Source organism: Oncorhynchus clarkii, chromosome 30 (assembly GCF_045791955.1).
Source record: "Oncorhynchus clarkii lewisi isolate Uvic-CL-2024 chromosome 30, UVic_Ocla_1.0, whole genome shotgun sequence".
In the NCBI taxonomy this organism is placed as follows: Eukaryota; Metazoa; Chordata; class Actinopteri; order Salmoniformes; family Salmonidae; genus Oncorhynchus; species Oncorhynchus clarkii.
Window position 1 is genome coordinate 23,394,791 of NC_092176.1, and position 24,453 is coordinate 23,419,243.

Below are 24,453 nucleotides of genomic sequence, written 5' to 3' on the forward strand. Positions count from 1 at the left end.
ACCCACCCAAAGCCGTACACGTGGTCTGCGGTTGTGAGGCTCGTTGGACGTACTACTAAATTCTTTAAAACAACGTTGGAGGAGGCTTGTGGTAGAGATATTAACATTCAATTCTCTGGCAACAGCTCTGGTGGACTCCTGCAGTCAGCACTTGAAACATCTGTGGCATTGTTGTGTGACAAAACTGCACATTTTAGTGGCCTATTGTCCCCAGCACAAGGTGCACCTGTGTAATGATCATGCTGTTTAATCAGCTTCTTGATATGCCACACCTGTCAGGTGGACGGATTATCTTGGCAAAGGAGAAATGCTAACTGACAGGGATGTAAACAAATGTGTGTACAAAATTTGAAAGAAATAAGCATTTTGATCTTTTATTTCAGCTCATGAAAAATGGGACCAGAACTTTACAAGTTGCATTTATATTTTTGTTCAGTGTAGTATTCCCATTTTAACTTTGTTGTGCTTTTAAATGCTTGAAAGTGCAGTAATAACACATTTAGATGACCAACTAAACCACAAATCTGACATTGTTTTTCCATTGTAATTTGGTTGTGTTTTAGATGATTAAGATCAAAGTGATAGCACATTGGGAATTCAACAAACTTCTCTCTTTTTAAGTGGGTGATTAAAGGTTGAAATCTCACTGATCAATGTCAACCAAATATTACCCAAATTTCCACATTGAAATGATGTGGTGTGCCCAGTGGGCATAGCCTACACAAACACATACAGTACACATACAGACAAGGAATCAACATGTTGAATGAGAGAAGATCAGCTTTATACCAGCATATTCAAAACCCATGTAGTACTTCTATTTCTATGTATTTACAAAACATAACACAAGATTTTTAAAAAGAAAAAAGAAAATGAACACGTCACAAATGGAAACAAACATTAACAAAATGTGGAATAAAAAATGTAGAACGTTCAAATTTACAAATGCATCTTTCAGTATTTACATTTGTGACTTTGAACTAACATGAAAACAAAAGGCTCTGTACTGGTGTCCTCTAGTTCACCATCCCCCTCTCTCTTTCTGTCCATTTGTAAGATACTATACATAAAACATAGAGGAGATAGATTTGTGAGCTTTACAGGTATACGTATGGGAGGGAGTAGTAAAATCCACCTCTAAATAATATCGTAATAATCTAACATGGACTAAGGATTAGGTTTAAAACAATACGAGATACACCTACTGTATTTCACCTCCACACAAACTCTCCAAAATACATTAAGATCACAGTTTGTCCGGATGACAATAATAAATTAAGAGAATGATTTAACTCCGTGTTTTTAAAGGCCCAGTGCAGTCAAACTAGATTTGTCTTTTTTAACCATTTAAATGGTTAAATATTGAAGTAAGGTACTTAATTGTTACACAGAAATGATTTGATATTGAGATAAAAACAACTGCATTGGACCTTTAAGAATACCTTCACACAAACCCTCTACAACCATTGTCAACCATTGCTGCAGTTTTTGTCTTCCTTTTTTCATCAATCAAAATATTTTTTGATATTTGTAAAGCGCTTTTCATTATACAGAATAATCTCAAAATGCATAAAATAAAAAAAACAAATTGACACAAGACAGGGCAACTGACACAATTAACCCAGATAACGCTACAAGGGACAAGGACACCAAGGAGCACAGCTATCAACAGAAAGCCTTCCTACAGAGCAAGGTCTTTAGGCCCATTTTAAAGGAGCCCAGAGTCTGTGGTGCCTTCAGGTGGTCATGGAGAGCATTCCAGAGGCTCGGGCGGTCAAGCTGAAAGCCTGATCCACATGGAGCGGAGATTGGTCCTGGGGGCGTGGAGGAGCAGGCTATCGCTTGACCTGCGGGTGGAGTTATGGAGGGAGAGCAGTTATTTGAGATAAGCAGGAGGGTTTTGAATTCAAACCGGAATGAGATGGGGAGCCAGTGCAGAGATGCCAGAAAGGGGGTGATGGGATGGTGTTTCCGCACTCTCATCAGGATCGTGGCAGCGTTGTTCTGGGTATATTGGAGCTTCAGGTGACTCCTGCCAGGGATCCCGATGAAGTGTGTTGTAGTAGTCCAGCATTGAGGAGATAAAGGCATGGATGAGTTTCTCTGCGTTAGTCTGAGTAAGGGTGAGAGTTTGGCAATGTTCTTGAGGTGATAGAATGACGCTTGGCTTTACAAAGTTGTTTGATCTGGCTGTCAAAGGTCTGGGAGGAATCAAGCTTTACACCCAGATTGTAAATTAAGGGGGAGAGAGGGATGTTTTGTCCTGCTATGGTCAGGTGTGTTTTTGGTGAGTGCTGGACCTGGTGGGGGCTGCCAACAAGTAGAGCCCCGGTTTTGCTGCTGTTCACTTGAAGGAAGTTAAGCTTTATCCATGCCCTTATCTCCTCAAAGCAGGTGTTTAAAAAAATCTACAGTTTTGCATTAATTGAACAATCATAACAGGTTGCATCATTTTTAAAAGGCAGAAAACCAACCACTTGAATTCTCTCTGTTCTCTCCATGTCAGATGTGTAATCGTTAGATTGGTGAATCTCTGTTTTGTAGGTGTTGATGTTCCTGGTCAAGACATAGATACAAGAATGATATCTGCATTTATGTCTCATATCTAATTCACCATTGTCTCTCTCTCTCTCTGTGCAGTCAACATAGCACATCAAATCCAAGTGTATGGAGCTGAAAATAAAATAAGAGCTCTTGGTGAATGTTCGTTCACTGTGGGACCAAGATCTCAAATCACTGAAGCCGTTGCCCAGTTCCAGTCCCACATAGGCTTTATTCCAGGTTGTTGTGTATCCAATGAGAATGAAGTTGACATCTCAATATAATTAATCCAAATCAAGACATAACAACTGCAGGTGGGGAGACAGGCCAGAACGCTATCCTCTCGAATTTCTTTACACTTGAGGGTTTTCAGTTTCTTTTCCACAAGATGGTACATATTTCTGTGTTAACAGACTTAGCACAATTGAGAGTGTGCAGTGACATACATTTATAAATATTCAGAGATGTTTTATTTCAGTTTCTTTATACAGTCTCTGATGGTAGGTGTTGATGAGCAAAGCAGGTCACAAATGTAAAATGGGGAGGAAACAGAAAAGAAGAAGAGGCCAAGGGGAGAATGAGGCCTGGGTCCACTGTCCTGGTAGAGATATCACAGAGAGGAAGAGCCGGGGAGCTTAGATGACATCACATCCTGTCTCTGTGCGTTCCACCAATCCACACCACTAACTGACCAGCTGGCGAAGCCTTCACACACTCATGGTCATGTTTGGAGAATACTGCAGAGAGAAACAGAGGAAATATTATCAATACATAATAATAATTATGGAAATATTATCAATGCATAATAATTTAGTGGGTTCTTATATTTGTCATATTTCACACATGTGAAATGGAATATGCATTTTTGATTTTTTGTTTTTTTTGCATATCCCAACTCCCTGAGTGCCCCTGAACAAGGCAGTTAACCCACTGTTCCTAGGTTGTCATTGTAAATAAGAATCTGTTCTTAACTGACTTGCCTAGTTAAATAAAGGTTAAATAAAAATAAAAATAAATAAATGTAGGGTTAAGTGCCTTGCTCAAGGGCACATTGACACATTTCTCACCTTCCAACGTTCTAACCGCTAGGCTAACTGCCGCCAAACGCACATCATGTATCGACTTCACTTCCACGGTTTGTAAAATTCAGACAACTGCTTGATGATTGCCCATTGGACCAGGTGTGAATGCTCTCGGGGACTAACCTGCCAAACCATTTTAAATAAAATGTTGATGGCCCATTAGCAGGTAGTTAAATATGCTCAGTTGAGAGTCGGTGAGAGGGTTGTGCCTGCATGAGTAGTATGTATATTCTTTTACATATTAGTGTAGGTTAAGAGCAAGGATAAACCGATATCACAAGATGCCTTGCTCATATCGATATCAAAGGATAACGATATCGTACCGAATGATCGATATTGGTGCCCACCACCAGTGTGAACAAGTAGAGCACACACGCACTGAAATGGTCCTACACATACCCGAGGTGGTTGGTGAAACATTGTGTTGGTATGTATTGGAGAATTTCAGTGTTTAGGCCGTTATTATTATCTATTATCAACACCATACACTAACAATATAGAATTAGTAGTGATGTGTTCTGACTTTGAAAATATGAAATAATCCTTATTCATGTCACTGAGGGAGAGAGAGGAATGTAGAACGTTTACATTCTGTCAGGATATGTTGTTGTTAGACATCAGGGATCCTATGAGGAGGAGTGAAGAGATGAAGTGAGGAAGAACAGATATCACTAAAGTTCTGCCTAGCAATAAAGATGTCATGCTTAGAGGGAAGGAGGATACTTCCTAGGGAGTTTTTCCTAGCCACCGTGCTTCTACAACTGCATTGCTTGCTGTTTGGGGGTTTAGGCTGGGTTTCTGTACAGCACTTTGAGATATCAGCTGATGTAAAAAGGGCTTTATAAATACATTTGATTTGATTCACTGTTCAGCTGTCCGACCCTTTGGGTGAATAAACTTGGCTTTTATAGTTGTCTGTCAGTTGTTACCCTGTTATTTAGAACCTAACAGTAGACTTTAGTGAAAGTGGGTAAACATGTTGAATCTTTAGGCCTACTGCTAGAAAATGTACCAATAGTCCTAATTTAATGTGTCTATGCTACTTTGAATAACCTCACAGTTAATCAGTCAGAGTTATACTGTACAAAACAGTCTTCTACGTACAGATATTCTACCAACAGCATGTGTCAGTGAGGTTGTGGGTACAAACTCACGCTCTCGTTCTGAAAGGGGTTGAGAAAGTTGCCACCCATCTCTCCATCTTCTCTGGGGGTCCCCGGCTGGTTACTCAGACTCAGGTTACCAGGTGAGTTCTAATCAAGACCAACCATAAAACACAGAAATATCATCTATCAAATAGCTACACATACCATACTATACTATATAGGGCAGATTATCCATTAACGGTAGTACCAATACTTCAACCACATACAAATACAGGCTAATCACTACAATGTGTTGTGAAACACTTAATTCTGTCTGAGAATTGATTGACAGATATGAGTGATGCTGGTGACTGATGGTTTGGGTTGGAGTCTTCTCTTACCTTGGGGAGGCTGTCCATGTCTCCAGACCCTGGGTGTTTGATAGAGAGAAGGTGAACAAAATTTGAAGGACATTACTACTATACAGTCCAGCAAACATAAACTTGCTCTTCACAAGACTAGTGTAGTGAGTTAAGAACAAGCTCAAAGTGTACGTGCGTGTGTATGTTTGTAAGTGTTACCTAGCGACCCGTTCATGTGATGTGGCTCCATTCCTGCCATCCCTCCCATTGGACCGTCTGCACCTGGACCCATTGGGAACTGAGGAACAAACACAAACACAAGCACACAGTTATACACAGTTCAATACACACAGAAACACGCATGCATGCCACACACACACACAGATAATAATGAATGAGTTGTCTTACATTTGGTCTGTTTCCACCAGGAGGGACTGTGTTGATCAGGGTGTACATGTTGTCACCAGAGTTAGTTGAGTCTGACAGGAAACAATGGGAAACAGACCCATTGGTGCAATAATAACCGCTCAAATAACATAAGAACCAATACATACAGTTTACTACACAAACACACATTAGTCAACTTCAGGTTAAGTAGTCACTAGAAAAGCTACCTTATTGAGGTGAAATGTACTTACTATGAGTGTGATATGTGGTTGTCCCACCTTAAGATTAATGCACTAACTTTAAGTCAATTTGGATACGAGCATCCGCTAAATGACTCAAATGTAGAAACTTTAACATACTACTGGCCAAATTGGCAACTGACTTCAGCTAAAGCATTACATCACACCTTAGGCCCGATATAAATAGCTAAATAGTTTCAGACCAAATGGCTTAAGTCCGTTTGTAACATTGTGAATGTATCCCTGTCCTTGTAACCCCACACACACATCCATTGTGCCTCACTCAGGTCTAGGCCTAGGGAAACCAGGTACCATAAGCCTACGCATGGCAAAGATTCAATTACAAGAACATCCAATGATGCCTTAGGTTAGTAAATATGACTTAGCTCTGTCTAAATCGTAGATATCAACAGGACATCAATTTCGTTCCCCTTACACTGTCCTCCCGGGTCAGCAACTCACAAGACTCAAACACCCACACCCACACACACTACCTGCTGGGCTGGGCATTATTGGAGTACCAGGTGGCCCCCCTCCTCCTGGTGGACCCTAAAATGAGAGTTGATAATGGGGAGAAGAATGCCTCAGATACATCAAAGCTACAACACACCAACAATACAATGCTCTTAATAGCTGTTAACACAATACTCCCTATACTGCCCTGTAACTAACAGGCAAATACAGGGAACCAACTTCTAGTCACATACCACATAACTCCCTGGAGACGCAGAGGAGTATGGGATCTATAGACAGAGAGGGAGGAGAGAGAGAAGAAAATGTTTCTTTATTTAAACCCTCTCTGCGATAAATGTATGACCATTTATTGTAATTGTGGTTTATTTAAGTATCTGTCATGGTGGTTGTGTTACAGTGTTTTTCTGTACTCACCGAGTTGGCATTTGGAGGATTTGGCCAAGGTCTACCCCCACCAGGGCCCCTAGAATACACACCCACACACACACACACTTTAGTTTTTTAACCATGAACCATAAGCCATGGCAAAAATGTTTAGAATGACAGAAAAATAGCTGTAAAACTGCAACATTCTCTCTCAGCTTCATGGCAAAATGTGTAGAATAACAGGATATCAGCTATAAAACTGCTTATTTCTCTCTCCGCCCCATGGCAATACAGTGCCTTCAGAAAGTATTCACACACTTTGACTTTTTCCACATTTTATTGAGTTACAGCCTGAATTTAATGGTTGAAATGGTTTAAATTGAGATTTTGTGTCACTGGCCTACACACAATAACCCATAATGTCAAAGTGGAATTCTGTTTTTTGAAAAATGAAAAGCTGAAAAGTCTTGAGCCAGTAAGTAGTCAACCCCTTCGTTATGGCAAGTATATAAGTATATAATAATAAGATGCATGGACTCACTCTGTGTGCAATAATAGTGTTTCAAATATTTTTTAATGACTACTTCATGTCTGTACCCCACACATACATCTGTAAGGTCCCCACTGTACCCCACACATACAATTATCTGTAAGGTCCCTTCGTCGAGCAGTGAATTTCACACACAGATTCAACCACAAAGACCAGGGAGGTTTTCCATGCCTCGTAAAGAAGGGTAAAGTGTAGAAAAGTGTAAAAAAAAAAAAAAAAAAGCAGCAGGCATTGAATATCCCTTTGAGCATGGTGAAGTTAATAATTACACTTTGGATGATGTATCAATACACCCAGTCACTACAAAGATACAGGCGTCCTTCCTAACTCAGTTGCCGGAGAGGAAGGAAACCGCTCAGGGATTTCACCACGAGGCAAATGGTGACTTTAAAACAGGTACAGTGTTTATTAATGGCCGTTATCGGAGAAAACTGAGGATGGATCAACAACATTATAGTTACTCCACAATACTAACCTAATTGACAGAGTGAAAAGAACTAAGCCTGTACAGAATACAAATATTCAAAAACATGCATCCTGTTCGGAATAACACACTAAAGTAAAACTCGCCAAACAATTGCAGATGAAATTAACTTTATGTCCTGAATACAAAGCCTTATGTTTGGGGCAAATCCAACACATCACTGAGTACCACTTCATATTTTCAAACATGGTGGTGGATGCATGTTATGGGTATGCTCGTCATCGGCAAAGACTAGGGAGCTTTTTAGGATAAAAAGAAACGAAATAGAGCTAAGCACAGGAAAAATCCTAAACGAACACCTGGTTCAGTCTGCTTTCTAACAGACACTGGGAGGCAAATTAACCTTTCAGCAGGACAATAACCTAAAACACAAGGCCAAATAAAGTGAGTGTACAAAACATTAGGAACACCTGCTCTTTCCATGACATAGACTGACCAGGTGAATCCAGGTGAAAGCTATGATCCCTTATTGATGTCACTTGTTAAATCCACTTGAATCAGTATAGATGAAGAGACAGGTTAAAGAAGTATTTTAAAGCGTTGAGGCAATTGAGACATGGATTGTGCATGCGTGCCATTCAGTGGGTAAATGGGCAAGACAAAAGATTGAAGGGCCTTTGAACGGAAAGGAAAGGAAAAGGGGATACCTAGTCAGTGGTACAACTGAATGCATTCAACTGAAATGTATCTCCGCATTTAACCCAACCCCTCTGAATGGGGTATGGTAAAAAGTGTCAGGCGCACCGATTTGTTTCAAGAACTGTAACGCTACTGGGTTTTTCATGCTCAACAGTTTCCTGTGTGTATCAATAATGGTCCACCACCCAAAGGACATTCAGTCAACTTGACTCAACTGTGGGAAGCATTGGAGTGATCATGGGCTCCACATGGACTCAATATTAGGAAGGTGTTCTTAATGTTTTGTACACTCGAGAGCTCGAGTTGCTTACCAAGATGACATTGAATGTTCATGAGTGGCCTAGTGACAGTTTTTTCAACAACCAACTTGACAGAGCTTGAAGAATTTTAAAATAATAATTTAAAAATATTGTACAATCCAGGTGTTCCAAGCTCTTAGAGACTTACCCAGAAAGACTCACAGCTGTAATCATTGCCGAAGGTGATTCTAACATGAATTGACTCAGGGGTGTAAATACTTAGGTAAATTAGATATTTCTGTATTTAATTTTCAATACATTTGCAAACATTTATAAAAACATGTTTTCACTTTGTCATTATGGGGTATTGTGTATAGATGGGTGAGAGTTATTTTGAATTCAGGCTGTAACACAACAAAATGTGGAATAAATCAAGGGGTATGAATACTTTATGAAGGCACTGTATGTGTAGTATTGCAGGAACATTGTCTCTCAGCCTCATGGTAAAAGGTGTTGAATAGCATGAGATTAGCTATAATACTCGCAAAACTGCAGTACGCCACTGCTATGTGTGTGTGTGTGTGTGTTTATGTTTGAAGTGTGTGTATGTACTGTATGTTTGCACTGTATTTGAACCCAGGTCTGGTGCATGCGTGTGTGTGTTGATGACAGAGTGCTCACATGTTCATGCCAGGCATCCCAGGGCCAACCAGTGCATTGAGAGGTGGTCTCATCCCTCCACCGTAGTTCTGGAAGAGAGAATCCCAAGGCCAAATGACCATAATGTAATGTAGACATACATCAAACAGGTTTCCACAGGTGGAGAGTAGAAATACTACCATAGTATACTACCACACATGTACATACTGTATATAAACACATATATACAAATGTATTCACCCACCTACAAACAAGCTCAAATGTGACAGAAGGAGTTTAAAGTTATGCATAATGTACCTGGAGATTTCATTCAATCGATCACATACCTGTGGCCCAAGAGAGACCATCCCCCTGGGGGGAGTCATTCGCTGCATGGGCCCCCCCATATTTGGATGCCCTGAAAAAATAGAGAGCCATCAGCCCTCAGCCTGTGTGTGTATGTAAGAGTCTGTGGTGTGTATGTGTGAGAGACCCACCTTGTTGTCTCGTGGGGTCCATTCCGCTGGGTAGCATAGGCTGATTCCCAGGGACCCCCATTGCCTGTGCCAAAATCATCATCATCATCATGATCATCACAGAATATCACACATCATCACTAACATATACTAAATATGAGGAGCTATACACACAATCATGCCAAAACACAGTCAAGACAAGATAATGTGTTCAAGGAAGGTATAAAGAAAAACACCCTCTTTGACTGTAAGACAAGACAAGATAATGTGTTCAAGTAATGTATAAAGAGAAGCAGATATAAGTGAAATAAAAAGGAGGACAGGTCAGGATATAAAGAAGTCGTATAGACAGATGTACAATGGAACATTAGAATACATTTCTTATTGCAACCTGAGGAGGGCGTTAGTGATCTTACCTGATTGGGTATTCTGAGAGGAGGTCTGGGCCCACCAGGGTAACGAGGCGACATGAACGACTGTGAAGGTACACACACACACACACACCACACACACACACACACACACACACACACACACACACACACACACACACACACACACACACACACACAAAGGGGAGAGTTGGGATAGAGGAAGGTAGAGTTAGGGAGATAGAGATAGACCGTTGGAAAAATATAAAGTATATGATGATGAATACTAGCGATGTTAGTATGACAGTCAGTCATCATGACCAGGCACCTGCACAGATAGGACCCTAGGCGTGCTGGTGCACCTGTCCTTTGCCCGCCTATGAAAAAAGTGCCCTTTTGTACTGATTACTTTTTATTTTATTATTAGTCTCTTTCTCTATTGTAACTTTAGATGTAACAACTTGTCCATCAATCTAGAACATTTCTCAGAATGTTCTAATGAATCTTTAAAAAATACCCTCCTCCGCCCGAGCAGTACCATAACACACCCCTAGGGAGCAGTACCATTACACACCTCTAGGGAGCAGTACCATAACACACCTCTAGGGAGCAGTACCATAACACAACCCTAGGGAGCAGTACCATTACACACCGCGGCGGTGCCCATAAGCTGCTGCGCTCATCCTGCATGCACAAGCCACCTACTGGCGGTTACTTTGCTGTTGCTAGCATGTGTTATCTGACAGTCAGGGACAGGGAAGGGGGCATCTGCAGTTTGACTGTTTGTAAGCAGCAGAACAAATTCAAATCAAGTAAACACTAGTTTACTTATTTTAACAGATTAGCCTTGCTAACTAGCTAATTCATAACCTACATTCTAAATAATCAGCTGATATAGCCCACCCCGGTAGTGGTTCTAGCAAAGACAGGCAACGTTTAACTAACTCCCTTTCATCTGTCCAAAGCTCTGTGCACGGCCCTGGTCACTTCCAGAACTTCCATGACTAACTCTGTGTATATGTTTGAAACTATCAGTGTTTCCTGTAGGACTAAAATGTGTGTGAACTGTGTGTGAAATATCATTTTGTATTGTGTGTGCCTGCTATCCAATGTCCACACCACACACAATAAACGGTCACATAAATGTTGGGTTCAATTCAAACTAACCCAAATCCAGCCAATGATGTGAGCTACAGGGAGCAGTACCACAAAACACCCCTAGGGAGCAGTACCATACCACACCCCTAGGGAGCAGTACCATACCATACCCCTAGGGAGCAGTACCATAACACACCCCTAGGGAGCAGTATCATAACACACCCCTAGTGAGCAGTATCATAACACACCCCTAGGGAGCAGTACCATTACACACCCCTAGGGAGCAGTACCATAACACACCCCTAGGGAGCAGTACCATAACACACCACTAGGGAGCAGTACCATAGCACACCCATAGGGAGCAGTACCATTACACACCCCTAGGGAGCAGTACAATAACACACCCCTAGGGAGCAGTACCATAACACACCCCTAGGGAGCAGTACCATTACACACCTCTAGGGAGCAGTACCATAACACACCCCTAGGGAGCAGTACCATACCACACCCCTAGGGAGCAGTACAATAACACACCTCTAGGGAGCAGTACCATACCACACCCCTAGGGAGCAGTACCATAACACACCCCTAGGGAGCAGTACCATAACACACCCCTAGGGAGCAGTACCATAACATACCAATAGGGAGCAGTACCATAACACACCCCTAGGGAGCAGTATCATAACACACCCCTAGGGAGCTGTATCATAACACAACCCTAGGGAGCAGTACCATTACACACCCCTAGGGAGCAGTACCATTACACACTTCTAGGGAGCAGTACCATAACACACCCCTAGGGAGCAGTACAATAACACACCTCTAGGGAGCAGTACCATACCACACCTCTAGGGAGCAGTACCATTACACACCTCTAGGGAGCAGTACCATAACACACCCCTAGGGAGCAGTACCATAACACACCCCTAAGGAGCAGTACAATAACACACCTATAGGGAGCAGTACCATACAACACCCCTAGGGAGCAGTACCATAACACACCCCTAGGGAGCAGTACAATAACACACCTCTAGGGAGCAGTACCATACCACACCCCTAGGGAGCAGTACCATAACACACCTATAGGGAGCAGTACCATAACACACCTCTAGGGAGCAGTACCATTACACACCTCTAGGGAGCAGTACCATAACACACCCCTAGGGAGCAGTACCATAACACACCCCTAGGGAGCAGTACCATAACACACCCATAGGGAGCAGTTACCATAACACACCCCTAGGGAGCAGTACCATAACACACCCCTAGGGAGCAGTACAATAACACACCTCTAGGGAGCAGTACCATAACACACCCCTAGGGAGCAGTACCATAACACACCCCTAGGGAGCAGTACCATACAACACCCCTAGGGAGCAGTACCATTACACACCTCTAGGGAGCAGTACCATAACACACCCCTAGGGAGCAGTACCATAACACACCCCTAAGGAGCAGTACAATAACACACCTATAGGGAGCAGTACCATACAACACCCCTAGGGAGCAGTACCATAACACACCCCTAGGGAGCAGTACAATAACACACCTCTAGGGAGCAGTACCATACCACACCCCTAGGGAGCAGTACCATAACACACCCCTAGGGAGCAGTACCATAACACACCTCTAGGGAGCAGTACCATTACACACCTCTAGGGAGCAGTACCATAACACACCCCTAGGGAGCAGTACCATAACACACCCCTAGGGAGCAGTACCATAACACACCCATAGGGAGTAGTTACCATAACACACCCCTAGGGAGCAGTACCATAACACACCCCTAGGGAGCAGTACAATAACACACCTCTAGGGAGCAGTACCATAACACACCCCTAGGGAGCAGTACCATAACACACCCCTAGGGAGCAGTACCATAACACACCCCTAGGGAGCAGTACCATAACACACCCATAGGGAGCAGTTACCATAACACACCCCTAGGGAGCAGTTACCATAACACACCCCTAGGGAGCAGTACCATAACACACCCCTAGGGAGCAGTACCATAACACACCCCTAGGGAGCAGAATCATAACACACCCCTAGGGAGCAGTATCCTAACACACCCCTAAGGAGCAGTACCATTACACACCACTAGGGAGCAGTACCATTACACACCCCTAGGGAGCAGTACCATAACACACCCCTAGGGAGCAGTACCATACCCCACCCATAGGGAGCAGTACCATTACACACTCCTAGGGAGCAGTACCATAACACACCCCTAGGGAGCAGTACCATAACACACCCCTAGGGAGCAGTACCATACCACACCCATAGGGAGCAGTACCATAACACACCCCTAGGGAGCAGTACAATAACACACCCCTAGGGAGCAGTACCATTACACACCTCTAGGGAGCAGTACCATAACACACCCCTAGGGAGCAGTACAATAACACACCTCTAGGGAGCAGTACCATAACACACCCCTAGGGAGCAGTACCATAACACACCCCTAGGGAGCAGTACCATAACACACCCATAGGGAGCAGTTACCATAACACACCCCTAGGGAGCAGTACCATAACACACCCCTAGGGAGCAGTACAATAACACACCTCTAGGGAGCAGTACCATAACACACCCCTAGGGAGCAGTACCATAACACACCCCTAGGGAGCAGTACCATACAACACCCCTAGGGAGCAGTACCATTACACACCTCTAGGGAGCAGTACCATAACACACCCCTAGGGAGCAGTACCATAACACACCCCTAAGGAGCAGTACAATAACACACCTATAGGGAGCAGTACCATACAACACCCCTAGGGAGCAGTACCATAACACACCCCTAGGGAGCAGTACAATAACACACCTCTAGGGAGCAGTACCATACCACACCCCTAGGGAGCAGTACCATAACACACCCCTAGGGAGCAGTACCATAACACACCTCTAGGGAGCAGTACCATTACACACCTCTAGGGAGCAGTACCATTACACACCTCTAGGGAGCAGTACCATAACACACCCCTAGGGAGCAGTACCATAACACACCCCTAGGGAGCAGTACCATAACACACCCATAGGGAGCAGTTACCATAACACACCCCTAGGGAGCAGTACCATAACACACCCCTAGGGAGCAGTACAATAACACACCTCTAGGGAGCAGTACCATAACACACCCCTAGGGAGCAGTACCATAACACACCCCTAGGGAGCAGTACCATAACACACCCCTAGGGAGCAGTACCATAACACACCCATAGGGAGCAGTTACCATAACACACCCCTAGGGAGCAGTTACCATAACACACCCCTAGGGAGCAGTACCATAACACACCCCTAGGGAGCAGTACCATTACACACCTCTAGGGAGCAGTACCATAACACACCCCTAGGGAGCAGTACCATAACACACCCCTAAGGAGCAGTACAATAACACACCTATAGGGAGCAGTACCATACAACACCCCTAGGGAGCAGTACCATAACACACCCCTAGGGAGCAGTACAATAACACACCTCTAGGGAGCAGTACCATACCACACCCCTAGGGAGCAGTACCATAACACACCCCTAGGGAGCAGTACCATAACACACCTCTAGGGAGCAGTACCATTACACACCTCTAGGGAGCAGTACCATAACACACCCCTAGGGAGCAGTACCATAACACACCCCTAGGGAGCAGTACCATAACACACCCATAGGGAGTAGTTACCATAACACACCCCTAGGGAGCAGTACCATAACACACCCCTAGGGAGCAGTACAATAACACACCTCTAGGGAGCAGTACCATAACACACCCCTAGGGAGCAGTACCATAACACACCCCTAGGGAGCAGTACCATAACACACCCCTAGGGAGCAGTACCATAACACACCCATAGGGAGCAGTTACCATAACACACCCCTAGGGAGCAGTTACCATAACACACCCCTAGGGAGCAGTACCATAACACACCCCTAGGGAGCAGTACCATAACACACCCCTAGGGAGCAGAATCATAACACACCCCTAGGGAGCAGTATCCTAACACACCCCTAAGGAGCAGTACCATTACACACCACTAGGGAGCAGTACCATTACACACCCCTAGGGAGCAGTACCATAACACACCCCTAGGGAGCAGTACCATACCCCACCCATAGGGAGCAGTACCATTACACACTCCTAGGGAGCAGTACCATAACACACCCCTAGGGAGCAGTACCATAACACACCCCTAGGGAGCAGTACCATACCACACCCATAGGGAGCAGTACCATAACACACCCCTAGGGAGCAGTACAATAACACACCCCTAGGGAGCAGTACCATTACACACCTCTAGGGAGCAGTACCATAACACACCCCTAGGGAGCAGTACAATAACACACCTCTAGGGAGCAGTACCATAACACACCCCTAGGGAGCAGTACCATAACACACCCCTAGGGAGCAGTACCATAACACACCCATAGGGAGCAGTTACCATAACACACCCCTAGGGAGCAGTACCATAACACACCCCTAGGGAGCAGTACAATAACACACCTCTAGGGAGCAGTACCATAACACACCCCTAGGGAGCAGTACCATAACACACCCCTAGGGAGCAGTACCATACAACACCCCTAGGGAGCAGTACCATTACACACCTCTAGGGAGCAGTACCATAACACACCCCTAGGGAGCAGTACCATAACACACCCCTAAGGAGCAGTACAATAACACACCTATAGGGAGCAGTACCATACAACACCCCTAGGGAGCAGTACCATAACACACCCCTAGGGAGCAGTACAATAACACACCTCTAGGGAGCAGTACCATACCACACCCCTAGGGAGCAGTACCATAACACACCCCTAGGGAGCAGTACCATAACACACCCCTAGGGAGCAGTACCATAACACACCCATAGGGAGCAGTTACCATAACACACCCCTAGGGAGCAGTTACCATAACACACCCCTAGGGAGCAGTACCATAACACACCCCTAGGGAGCAGTACCATAACACACCCCTAGGGAGCAGAATCATAACACACCCCTAGGGAGCAGTATCCTAACACACCCCTAAGGAGCAGTACCATTACACACCACTAGGGAGCAGTACCATTACACACCCCTAGGGAGCAGTACCATAACACACCCCTAGGGAGCAGTACCATACCCCACCCATAGGGAGCAGTACCATAACACACCAATAAGGAGCAGTATCATAACACACCCCTAGTGAGCAGTATCATAACACACCCCTAGGGAGCAGTACCATTACACACCCCTAGGGAGCAGTACCATAACACACCCCTAGGGAGCAGTACCATTACACACCTCTAGGGAGCAGTACCATAACACACCCCTAGGGAGCAGTACAATAACACACCTCTAGGGAGCAGTACCATACCACACCCCTAGGGAGCAGTACCATTACACACCTCTAGGGAGCAGTACCATTACACACCCCTAGGGAGCAGTACCATACCACACCCCTAGGGAGCAGTACCATACCACACCCCTAGGGAGCAGTACCATAACACACCCCTAGGGAGCAGTACCATACCACACCCCTAGGGAGCAGTACCATAACACACCCCTAGGGAGCAGTACCATACCACAACCCTAGGGAGCAGTACCATACCACACCCCTAGGGAGCAGGTACCATAACACACCCCTAGGGAGCAGTACCATACCACACCCCTAGGGAGCAGGACCATTACACACCTCTAGGGAGAAGTACCATAACACACCTCTAGGGAGCAGTACAATAACACACCCCTAGGGAGCAGTACCATTACACACCCTTAGGGAGCAGTACCATACCACACCCCTAGGGAGCAGTACCATACCACACCCCTAGGGAGCAGTACCATAACACACCCCTAGGGAGCAGTACCATACCACACCCCTAGGGAGCAGTACCATTACACACCTCTAGGGAGCAGTACCATTACACACCCCTAGGGAGCAGTACCATAACACACCCCTAGGGAGCAGTACCATAACACACCCCTAGGGAGCAGTACCATTACATACCAATAGGGAGCAGTACCATAACACACCCCTAGGGAGCAGGTACCATAACACACCCCTAGGGAGCAGTACCATACCACACCCCTAGGGAGCAGTACCATTACACACCTCTAGGGAGCAGTACCATTACACACCTCTAGGAGGCAGTACCATAACACACCCCTAGGGAGCAGTACCATTACACACCTCTAGGGAGCAGTACCATAACACCCCTCTAGGGAGCAGTACCATTACACACCTCTAAGGAGTAATGTTGATCTATCCATTAGTTGACATCTAGCTCCTCTGCCACATGCTTTCCTCTCCGTTTGGATCCAAATGAAATGGTCATTGACTAATTACAAAACAGAAATGATCATGCACTATCATGTTTCAAAAGCAAATGGTCTCATGTTTAACACTTTTATTTCATCCCTTAAAAATATAAAAGGACCTAGACACTTGCGTGTCATCAGAGCACAAACAAATATGAACAAATAAGATAGCGAAAGTCCTTGGCTGCTATGATAGCCAGTTAACGTTAGCTAGGTAATGTTGGCCAACGTAAGACTAACATTAGCTACGCGATTGACCAGTTCATGCATCACAATATAAAACACTTTCTTAGACTAAACATAGCTGGCTACAGTAGCTAACGTTAGTTACTTTAAATTTAAAACTACCAAACTTTGGGAAACTAGTTATGAACCGCATAGTCAATGGTTGACCACAAACAGGACAAACACTGCTTTTAGCTACGTTACATTTCCTCAGCTAAGAACAATCAAGACCCCAACACCAACCATAGCCGAGAAAACAAATTGCTTTGTTAAGAACAGTAAGCTAATTATGAACCGCATATAGTCAATGGTTGAACCCCAAATACACATGTAAACAGATCCTCAGTTCAATTGTGCACTGTAAGTGTGCAAATGCTAGAATCAGACAATAAACCAGACTTGACAGTAAACAAGTAAAAAGTAGTCAGGTGCACCCAGGTAAAACATCATCAGAATCATTGAGGCGATACAATTCATCTCGCCCGGGTGCCCATGTAGGTGTGTTTTGCACCTGCTGAAAGTTGATTGCATTGGAACCGGACTGCCTCCCGGGCGTGAGCCAGGTGCCCAGCTCTGTCCGACGACTTCATCGGCTCTGATGTTATTAAGCATTTGTAGTAATGAGTAGGATTCTGTGTTTTCACATGCAAAAGTGATTGATTTTGATAAAAACTCTTTATCTGCCTTCCCTCTTCGCTTTTGCCCGATGACATGATGGACCATAGCCCGGTGTACAAAGGGCCAGATTAATCAAAACCCCTCTCTGCTGTCCCCACAGTGACTGTATGTGCATACCTCAACCAGAAGCCATGGATTACAGGCAACATCTGCACTGAGCTAAAGGGTAGAGCTGCCGCTTTCAAGGAGCGGGACTCTAACCCAGAAGCTTATAAGAAATCCCGCAATGCCCTCTGACAAACCATCAAACAGGCAAAGCGTCAATGCAGGACTAAGATCGAATCGTAGTACACCGGCTCTGACGCTGGTCGGATGTGGCAGGACTTGCAAACTATTACAGACTACAAACGGAAGCACAGCCGAGAGCTGCCCAGCGACCCAGTCGTCCGGGTTAGGGAGGGTTTGGCCGGTAGGGAAATCCTTGTCTCACCAGCGACTCCTGTGGCGGGCCGGGCGCAGTGCGCGCTAACCAAGGTTGCCAGGTGCACAGTGTTTCCTCCGACACATTGGTGTGGCTGGCTTCCGGGTTGGATGGCGCTGTGTTAAGAAGCAGTGCGGCTTGGTTGGGTTGTGTATCGGAGGATGCATGACTTTCAACCTTCATCTCTCCCGAGCCCGTACTGGAGTTGTAGCGATGAGAGAAGATAGTAGCTACTAAAAACAATTGGATACCACAAAATTGGGGAGAAAAAAGTTTTCCCACAAACAAGAGTGGGAAAACAGGCTACCTAAGTATGGTTCTCAACAATTGACAGCTGTCTCTGATTGGGAACCATACCAGGCTAAACACATATACATATAAACACAAGAACAAAACATAGAGTGCCCACCCCAACTCACGCCATGATCAACCTAAAATAGAAACATACAAAAGGAACTAAGGTCAGGACGTGACATTCCCACAATACGTTGGGTGAATTCTGGCCCATTCCTCCTGACAGAGATGGTGTAAACCTCCAGATTTGTAGGCCTCCTTGCACGCACACGCTTTTTCAGTTCTGCCCACCAATTTTCTATAGGATTGAGGTCAGGGCTTTGTGATGGCCACTCCGATACTGTGACTTTGTTGTCCTTAAGCCATTTTGCCACAACTTTGTAAGTATGCTTGGGATCATTGTCCATTTGGAAGATCCATTTGCGACCAAGCTTTAACTTCCTGACTGATGTCTTGAGACGTTGCTTCAATATATCCACAGAATTTTCCTTCCCTCATGATGCCATCTATTTTGTGAAGTGCACGAGTCCCTCCTGCAGCAAAGCACCCCCACAACATGATGCTGCCAACCCCTGTGCTTCACGGTTGGGATGGTGTTCTTCGGCTTGCAAGCCTCCCCCTTTTCCTCCAAACATAATGATGGTCATTGTTGCCAAACAGTTCTATTTTTTTTTTCCTCCAAAAAGTACGATCTTTGTCCCCATGTGCAGTTGCAAACCGTAGTCTGTCTTTTTTTATGGCGGATTTGTAGCAGTGGCTTCTGTCTTGCTGAGCGGCCTTTCAGGTTATGTCAATATACGACTCGTTTTACTGTGGATATAGATACTTTTGCACCTGTTTCCTCCAGCATCTTCACAAGGTCCTTGATTTGCACTTTTCGCACCAAAGCACGTTCATCTCTAGGAGACAGAACGCGTCTCCTTCCTGATCGGTATGACGGCTGCGTCGTCCCATGGAGTTTATACTTGTGTACTAGTGTTTGTACAGATGAACGTGGTACCTTCAGGCATTTGGAAATTGCTCCCAAGGATGAACCAGACTTGTGGAGGTCTACAATTTTGTTTCTGAGGTCTTGGCTGATTTCTTTTGATTTTCCCATGATGTCAAGCAAAGAGGCACAGAGTTTGAAGGTAGGCCTTGAAATACATCCGCAGGTACATCTCCAATTGACTCAAATGATGTCAATTAGCTTATCAGAAGATTTTAAAGCCATGACATCATCAAGTTGTTTAAAGGCACATTCAACTTAGTGTATGTAAACTTCTGACCCACTGGAAATGTGATACAGTGAATTAGAAGTGAAATAATCTGTCTGTAAACAATTGTTGGAAATATTACTTGTGTCATGCACAAAGTAGATGTCCTAACCGACTTGCCAAAACCATAGTTTGTTGACAATAAATTTGTGGAGTGGTTGAAAATCGAGTTTTAATGATTCCAACCTAAGAGTATGTAAACTTCCGACTTCAACTGTATATACTGTATGTATGTGTGTGTGTGTGTGTATGTGTGTGTGTACCTGGAAGAATCCTGGAGGTACGGGTCCCACTGGCATTCCCTCTCCTGGGGGAAGGTTGCCAAGTATGGGACTGGGAGCTGCTGCTGCACTCTGGAAGACACACACACACAAAGTCAGGTTAGGTCATGAGGATGGTGTATCAGTGAGGCGGTAACTGTTAACACGCTCATGCAGAAAAGGTCCAAAGACATCCAAAATTCCAACACCAGGAGACACTGAACCCTAGGAAAATCCATAATCCAGCCAATGACTACCTATAATCCAGCCCATGACTACAACTAATCCAGCCGCTGACTACCTATAATCCAGCCCATGACTACCTATAACACAGCCCATGAATACCTATAATCCAGCCCATGACTACATATATTCCAGGACATGACTACCTATAATCCAGCCTATGATTACCTATAATCCAGGACATGACTACCTATAATCCAGGACATGACTTCCTATAATTCAGGAAATGTCTACCTATAATTCAGGACATGACTACCTATAATCCAGCCCATGACTACCTATAATCCAGGACATGACTACCTATAATCCAGCCCATGACTACCTATATTCCAGGACATGACTACCTATAATCCAGCCCATGACTACCTATATTCCAGGACATGACTACCTATAATCCAGCCCATGACTACCTATAATCCAGGACATGACTACCTATAATCCAGCCCATGACTACATATATTCCAGGACATGACTACCTATAATCCAGCCCATGACTACCTATAATCCAGGACATGACTACCTATACCAGAATCATGTTCCGGTGCCGACAGAGATGGCCGCCTCGCTTCGCATTCCTAGGAAACTATGCAGTTTTTTGTTTTTTCACGTGTTATTTCTTACATTGGTACCCCAGGTCATCTTAGGTTTCATTACATACAGTCGAGAAGAACTACTGAATATAAGAGCAGCGTCAACTCACCATCAGTACGACCAAGAATATGACTTTCGCGAAGCGGATCCTGTATTCTGCCTTTCACCCAGGACAACGGAATGGATCCCAGCCGGCGACCCAAAAAAACGACTTCGTAAAAGAGGGAAACGAAGCGGTCTTCTGGTCAGACTCCGGAGACGGGCACATCGCGCACCACTCCCTAGCATTCTTCTCGCCAATGTCCAGTCTCTTGACAACAAGGTTGATGAAATCCGAGCAAGGGTAGCATTCCAGAGGGACATCAGAGACTGTAACGTTCTTTGCTTCACGGAAACATGGCTCACTGGAGAGACGCTATCGGAGTCGGTGCAGCCAGCTGGTTTCTCCACGCATCGCGCCGACAGAAACAAACATCTTTCTGGTAAGAAGAGGGGCGGGGGCGTATGCTTTATGGTTAACGAGACGTGGTGTGGTCACAACAACATACAGGAACTCAAGTCCTTCTGTTCACCTGATTTAGAAATCCTCACAATCAAATGTCGACCGCATTATCTACCAAGGGAATTATCTTCGATTAGAATCACAGCCGTATATATTCCCCCCCAAGCAGACACATCGATGGCTCTGAACTAACTTTATTTGACTCTTTGCAAACTGGAATCCACATATCCTGAGGCTGCATTCATTGTAGCTGGGGATTTTAACAAGGCTAATCTGAAAACAAGACTCCCTAAATTGTATCAGCATATCGATTGCGCAACCAGGGCTGGCAAAACCTTGGATCATTGCTATTCTAACTTCCGCGACGCATAGAAGGCCCTCCCCCGCTCTCCTTTCGGAAAAGCTGACCACGACTCCATTTTGTTGCTCCCTGCCTACAGACAGAAACTAAAACAAGAAGCTCCCGTGCTGAGGTCTGTTCAACGCTGGTCCGACCAATCTGATTCCACACTCCAAGACTGCTTCCATCACGTGGACTGGGATATGTTTCGTATTGCGTCAAACAACAACATTGACGAATACGCTGATTCTGTGAGCGAGTTCATTAGAACGTGCGTTGAAGATGTCGTTCCCATAGCAACGATTAAAACATTCCCAAACCAGAAACCGTGGATTGATGGCAGCATTCACGTGAAACTGAAAGCGCGAACCACTGCTTTTAATCAGGGCAAGGTGACCGGAAACATGACCGAATACAAACAGTGTAGCTATTCCCTCCGCAAGGCAATCAAACAAGCTAAGCATCAGTATAGAGACAAAGTAGAATCTCAATTCAACGGCTCAGACACAAGAGGTATGTGGCAGGGTCTACAGTCAATCACGGATTACAAAAAGAAAACCAGCCCAGTCACGGACCAGGATGCCTTGCTCCCAGGCAGACTAAATAACTTTTTTGCCCGCTTTGAGGACAATACAGTGCCACTGACACGGCCCGCAACCAAAACATACGGACTCTCCTTCACTGCAGCCGAGGTGAGTAAAACATTTAAACGGGTTAACCCTCGCAAGGCTGCAGGCCCAGACGGCATCCCCAGCCGCGCCCTCAGAGCATGCGCAGACCAGCTGGCTGGTGTGTTTACTGACATATTCAATCAATCCCTATCCCAGTCTGCTGTTCCCACATGCTTCAAGAGGGCCACCATTGTTCCTGGTCCCAAGAAAGCTAAGGTAACTGAGCTAAACGACTACCGCCCCGTAGCTTTGAGAGACTAGTCAAGGACCATATCACCTCCACCCTACCTGACACCCTAGACCCACTCCAATTTGCTTACCGCCCAAATAGGTCCACAGACAATGCAATCTCAACCACACTGCACACTGCCCTAACCCATCTGGACAAGAGGAATACCTATGTGAGAATGCTGTTCATCGACTACAGCTCAGCATTTAACACCATAGTACCCTCCAAACTCGTCATCAAGCTCGAGACCCTGGGTCTCGACCCCGCCCTGTGCAACTGGGTACTGGACTTCCTGACGGGCCGCCCCCAGGTGGTGAGGGTAGGTAACAACATCTCCACCCCGCTGATCCTCAACACTAGGGCCCCACAAGGGTGCGTTCTGAGCCCTCTCCTGTACTCCCTGTTCACCCACGACTGCGTGGCCACGCACGCCTCCAACTCAATCATCAAGTTTGCGGATGACACAACAGTGGTAGGCTTGATTACCAACAACGATGAGACAGCTTACAGGGAGGAGGTGAGGGCCCTCGAAGTGTGGTGTCAGGAAAATAACCTCACACTCAACGTCAACAAAACTAAGGAGATGATTGTGGACTTCAGGAAACAGCAGAGGGAACACCCCCCTATCCACATCGATGGAACAGTAGTGGAGAGGGTAGCAAGTTTTAAGTTCCTCGGCGTACACATCACAGACAAACTGAATTGGTCCACCCACACAGACAGCATCGTGAAGAAGGCGCAGCAGCGCCTCTTCAACCTCAGGAGGCTGAAGAAATTTGGCTTGGTACCAAAAGCACTCACAAACTTCTACAGATACACAATCGAGAGCATCCTGTCGGGCTGTATCACCGCCTGGTACGGCAACTGCTCCGCCCACAACCGTAAGACTCTCCAGAGGGTAGTGAGGTCTGCACAACGCATCACCGGGGGCAAACTACCTGCCCTCCAGGACACCTACACCACCCGATGTCACAGGAAGGCCATAAAGATCATCAAGGACAACAACCACCCGAGCCACTGCCTGTTCACCCCGCTATCATCCAGAAGGCGAGGTCAGTACAGGTGCATCAAAGCTGGGACCGAGAGACTGAAAAACAGCTTCTATCTCATGGCCATCAGACTGTTAAACAGCCACCACTAACATTGAGTGGCTGCTGCCAACACACTGACTCAACTCCAGCCACTTTAATAATTGGAATTGATGTAAAATATATCACTAGCCACTTTAAACAATGCTACTTAATATAATGTTTACATACCCTACATTATTCATCTCATATGTCTACGTATATACTGTACTCTATATCATCTACTGCATCTTTATGTAATACATGTATCACTAGCCACTTTAAACTATGCCACTTTGTTTACATACTCATCTCATATGTATATACTGTACTCGATACCATCTACTGCA

The 24,453-nt window shown here is 45.1% G+C and overlaps 1 protein-coding gene across 2 annotated transcripts in view; it reads right to left on the reverse strand.

The window, feature by feature from the left end:
- Positions 1-762: 762 nt before the first annotated feature.
- Positions 763-24,453, reverse strand: part of LOC139389438 (single-stranded DNA-binding protein 2) — a 117,527-nt gene continuing 93,836 nt past the window's right edge. The window contains exons 5-17 of one of the 2 annotated variants that reach the window (XM_071136194.1): positions 20,464-20,553; positions 9,980-10,039; positions 9,585-9,648; positions 9,435-9,505; positions 9,130-9,197; positions 6,585-6,633; positions 6,404-6,439; positions 6,191-6,245; positions 5,479-5,504; positions 5,290-5,368; positions 5,110-5,138; positions 4,778-4,876; positions 763-3,278 (exon numbers count right to left, since the gene is read on the reverse strand). In XM_071136194.1, the coding sequence (XP_070992295.1) occupies positions 3,249-3,278; positions 4,778-4,876; positions 5,110-5,138; positions 5,290-5,368; positions 5,479-5,504; positions 6,191-6,245; positions 6,404-6,439; positions 6,585-6,633; positions 9,130-9,197; positions 9,435-9,505; positions 9,585-9,648; positions 9,980-10,039; positions 20,464-20,553 (756 nt within the window). In that variant the 3' untranslated portion in view covers positions 763-3,248. Of the gene's footprint in view, positions 3,279-4,777; positions 4,877-5,109; positions 5,139-5,289; positions 5,369-5,478; positions 5,550-6,190; positions 6,246-6,403; positions 6,440-6,584; positions 6,634-9,129; positions 9,198-9,434; positions 9,506-9,584; positions 9,649-9,979; positions 10,040-20,463; positions 20,554-24,453 lie in introns of both variants that reach the window. The other variant, XM_071136193.1, reaches the window with a different exon arrangement.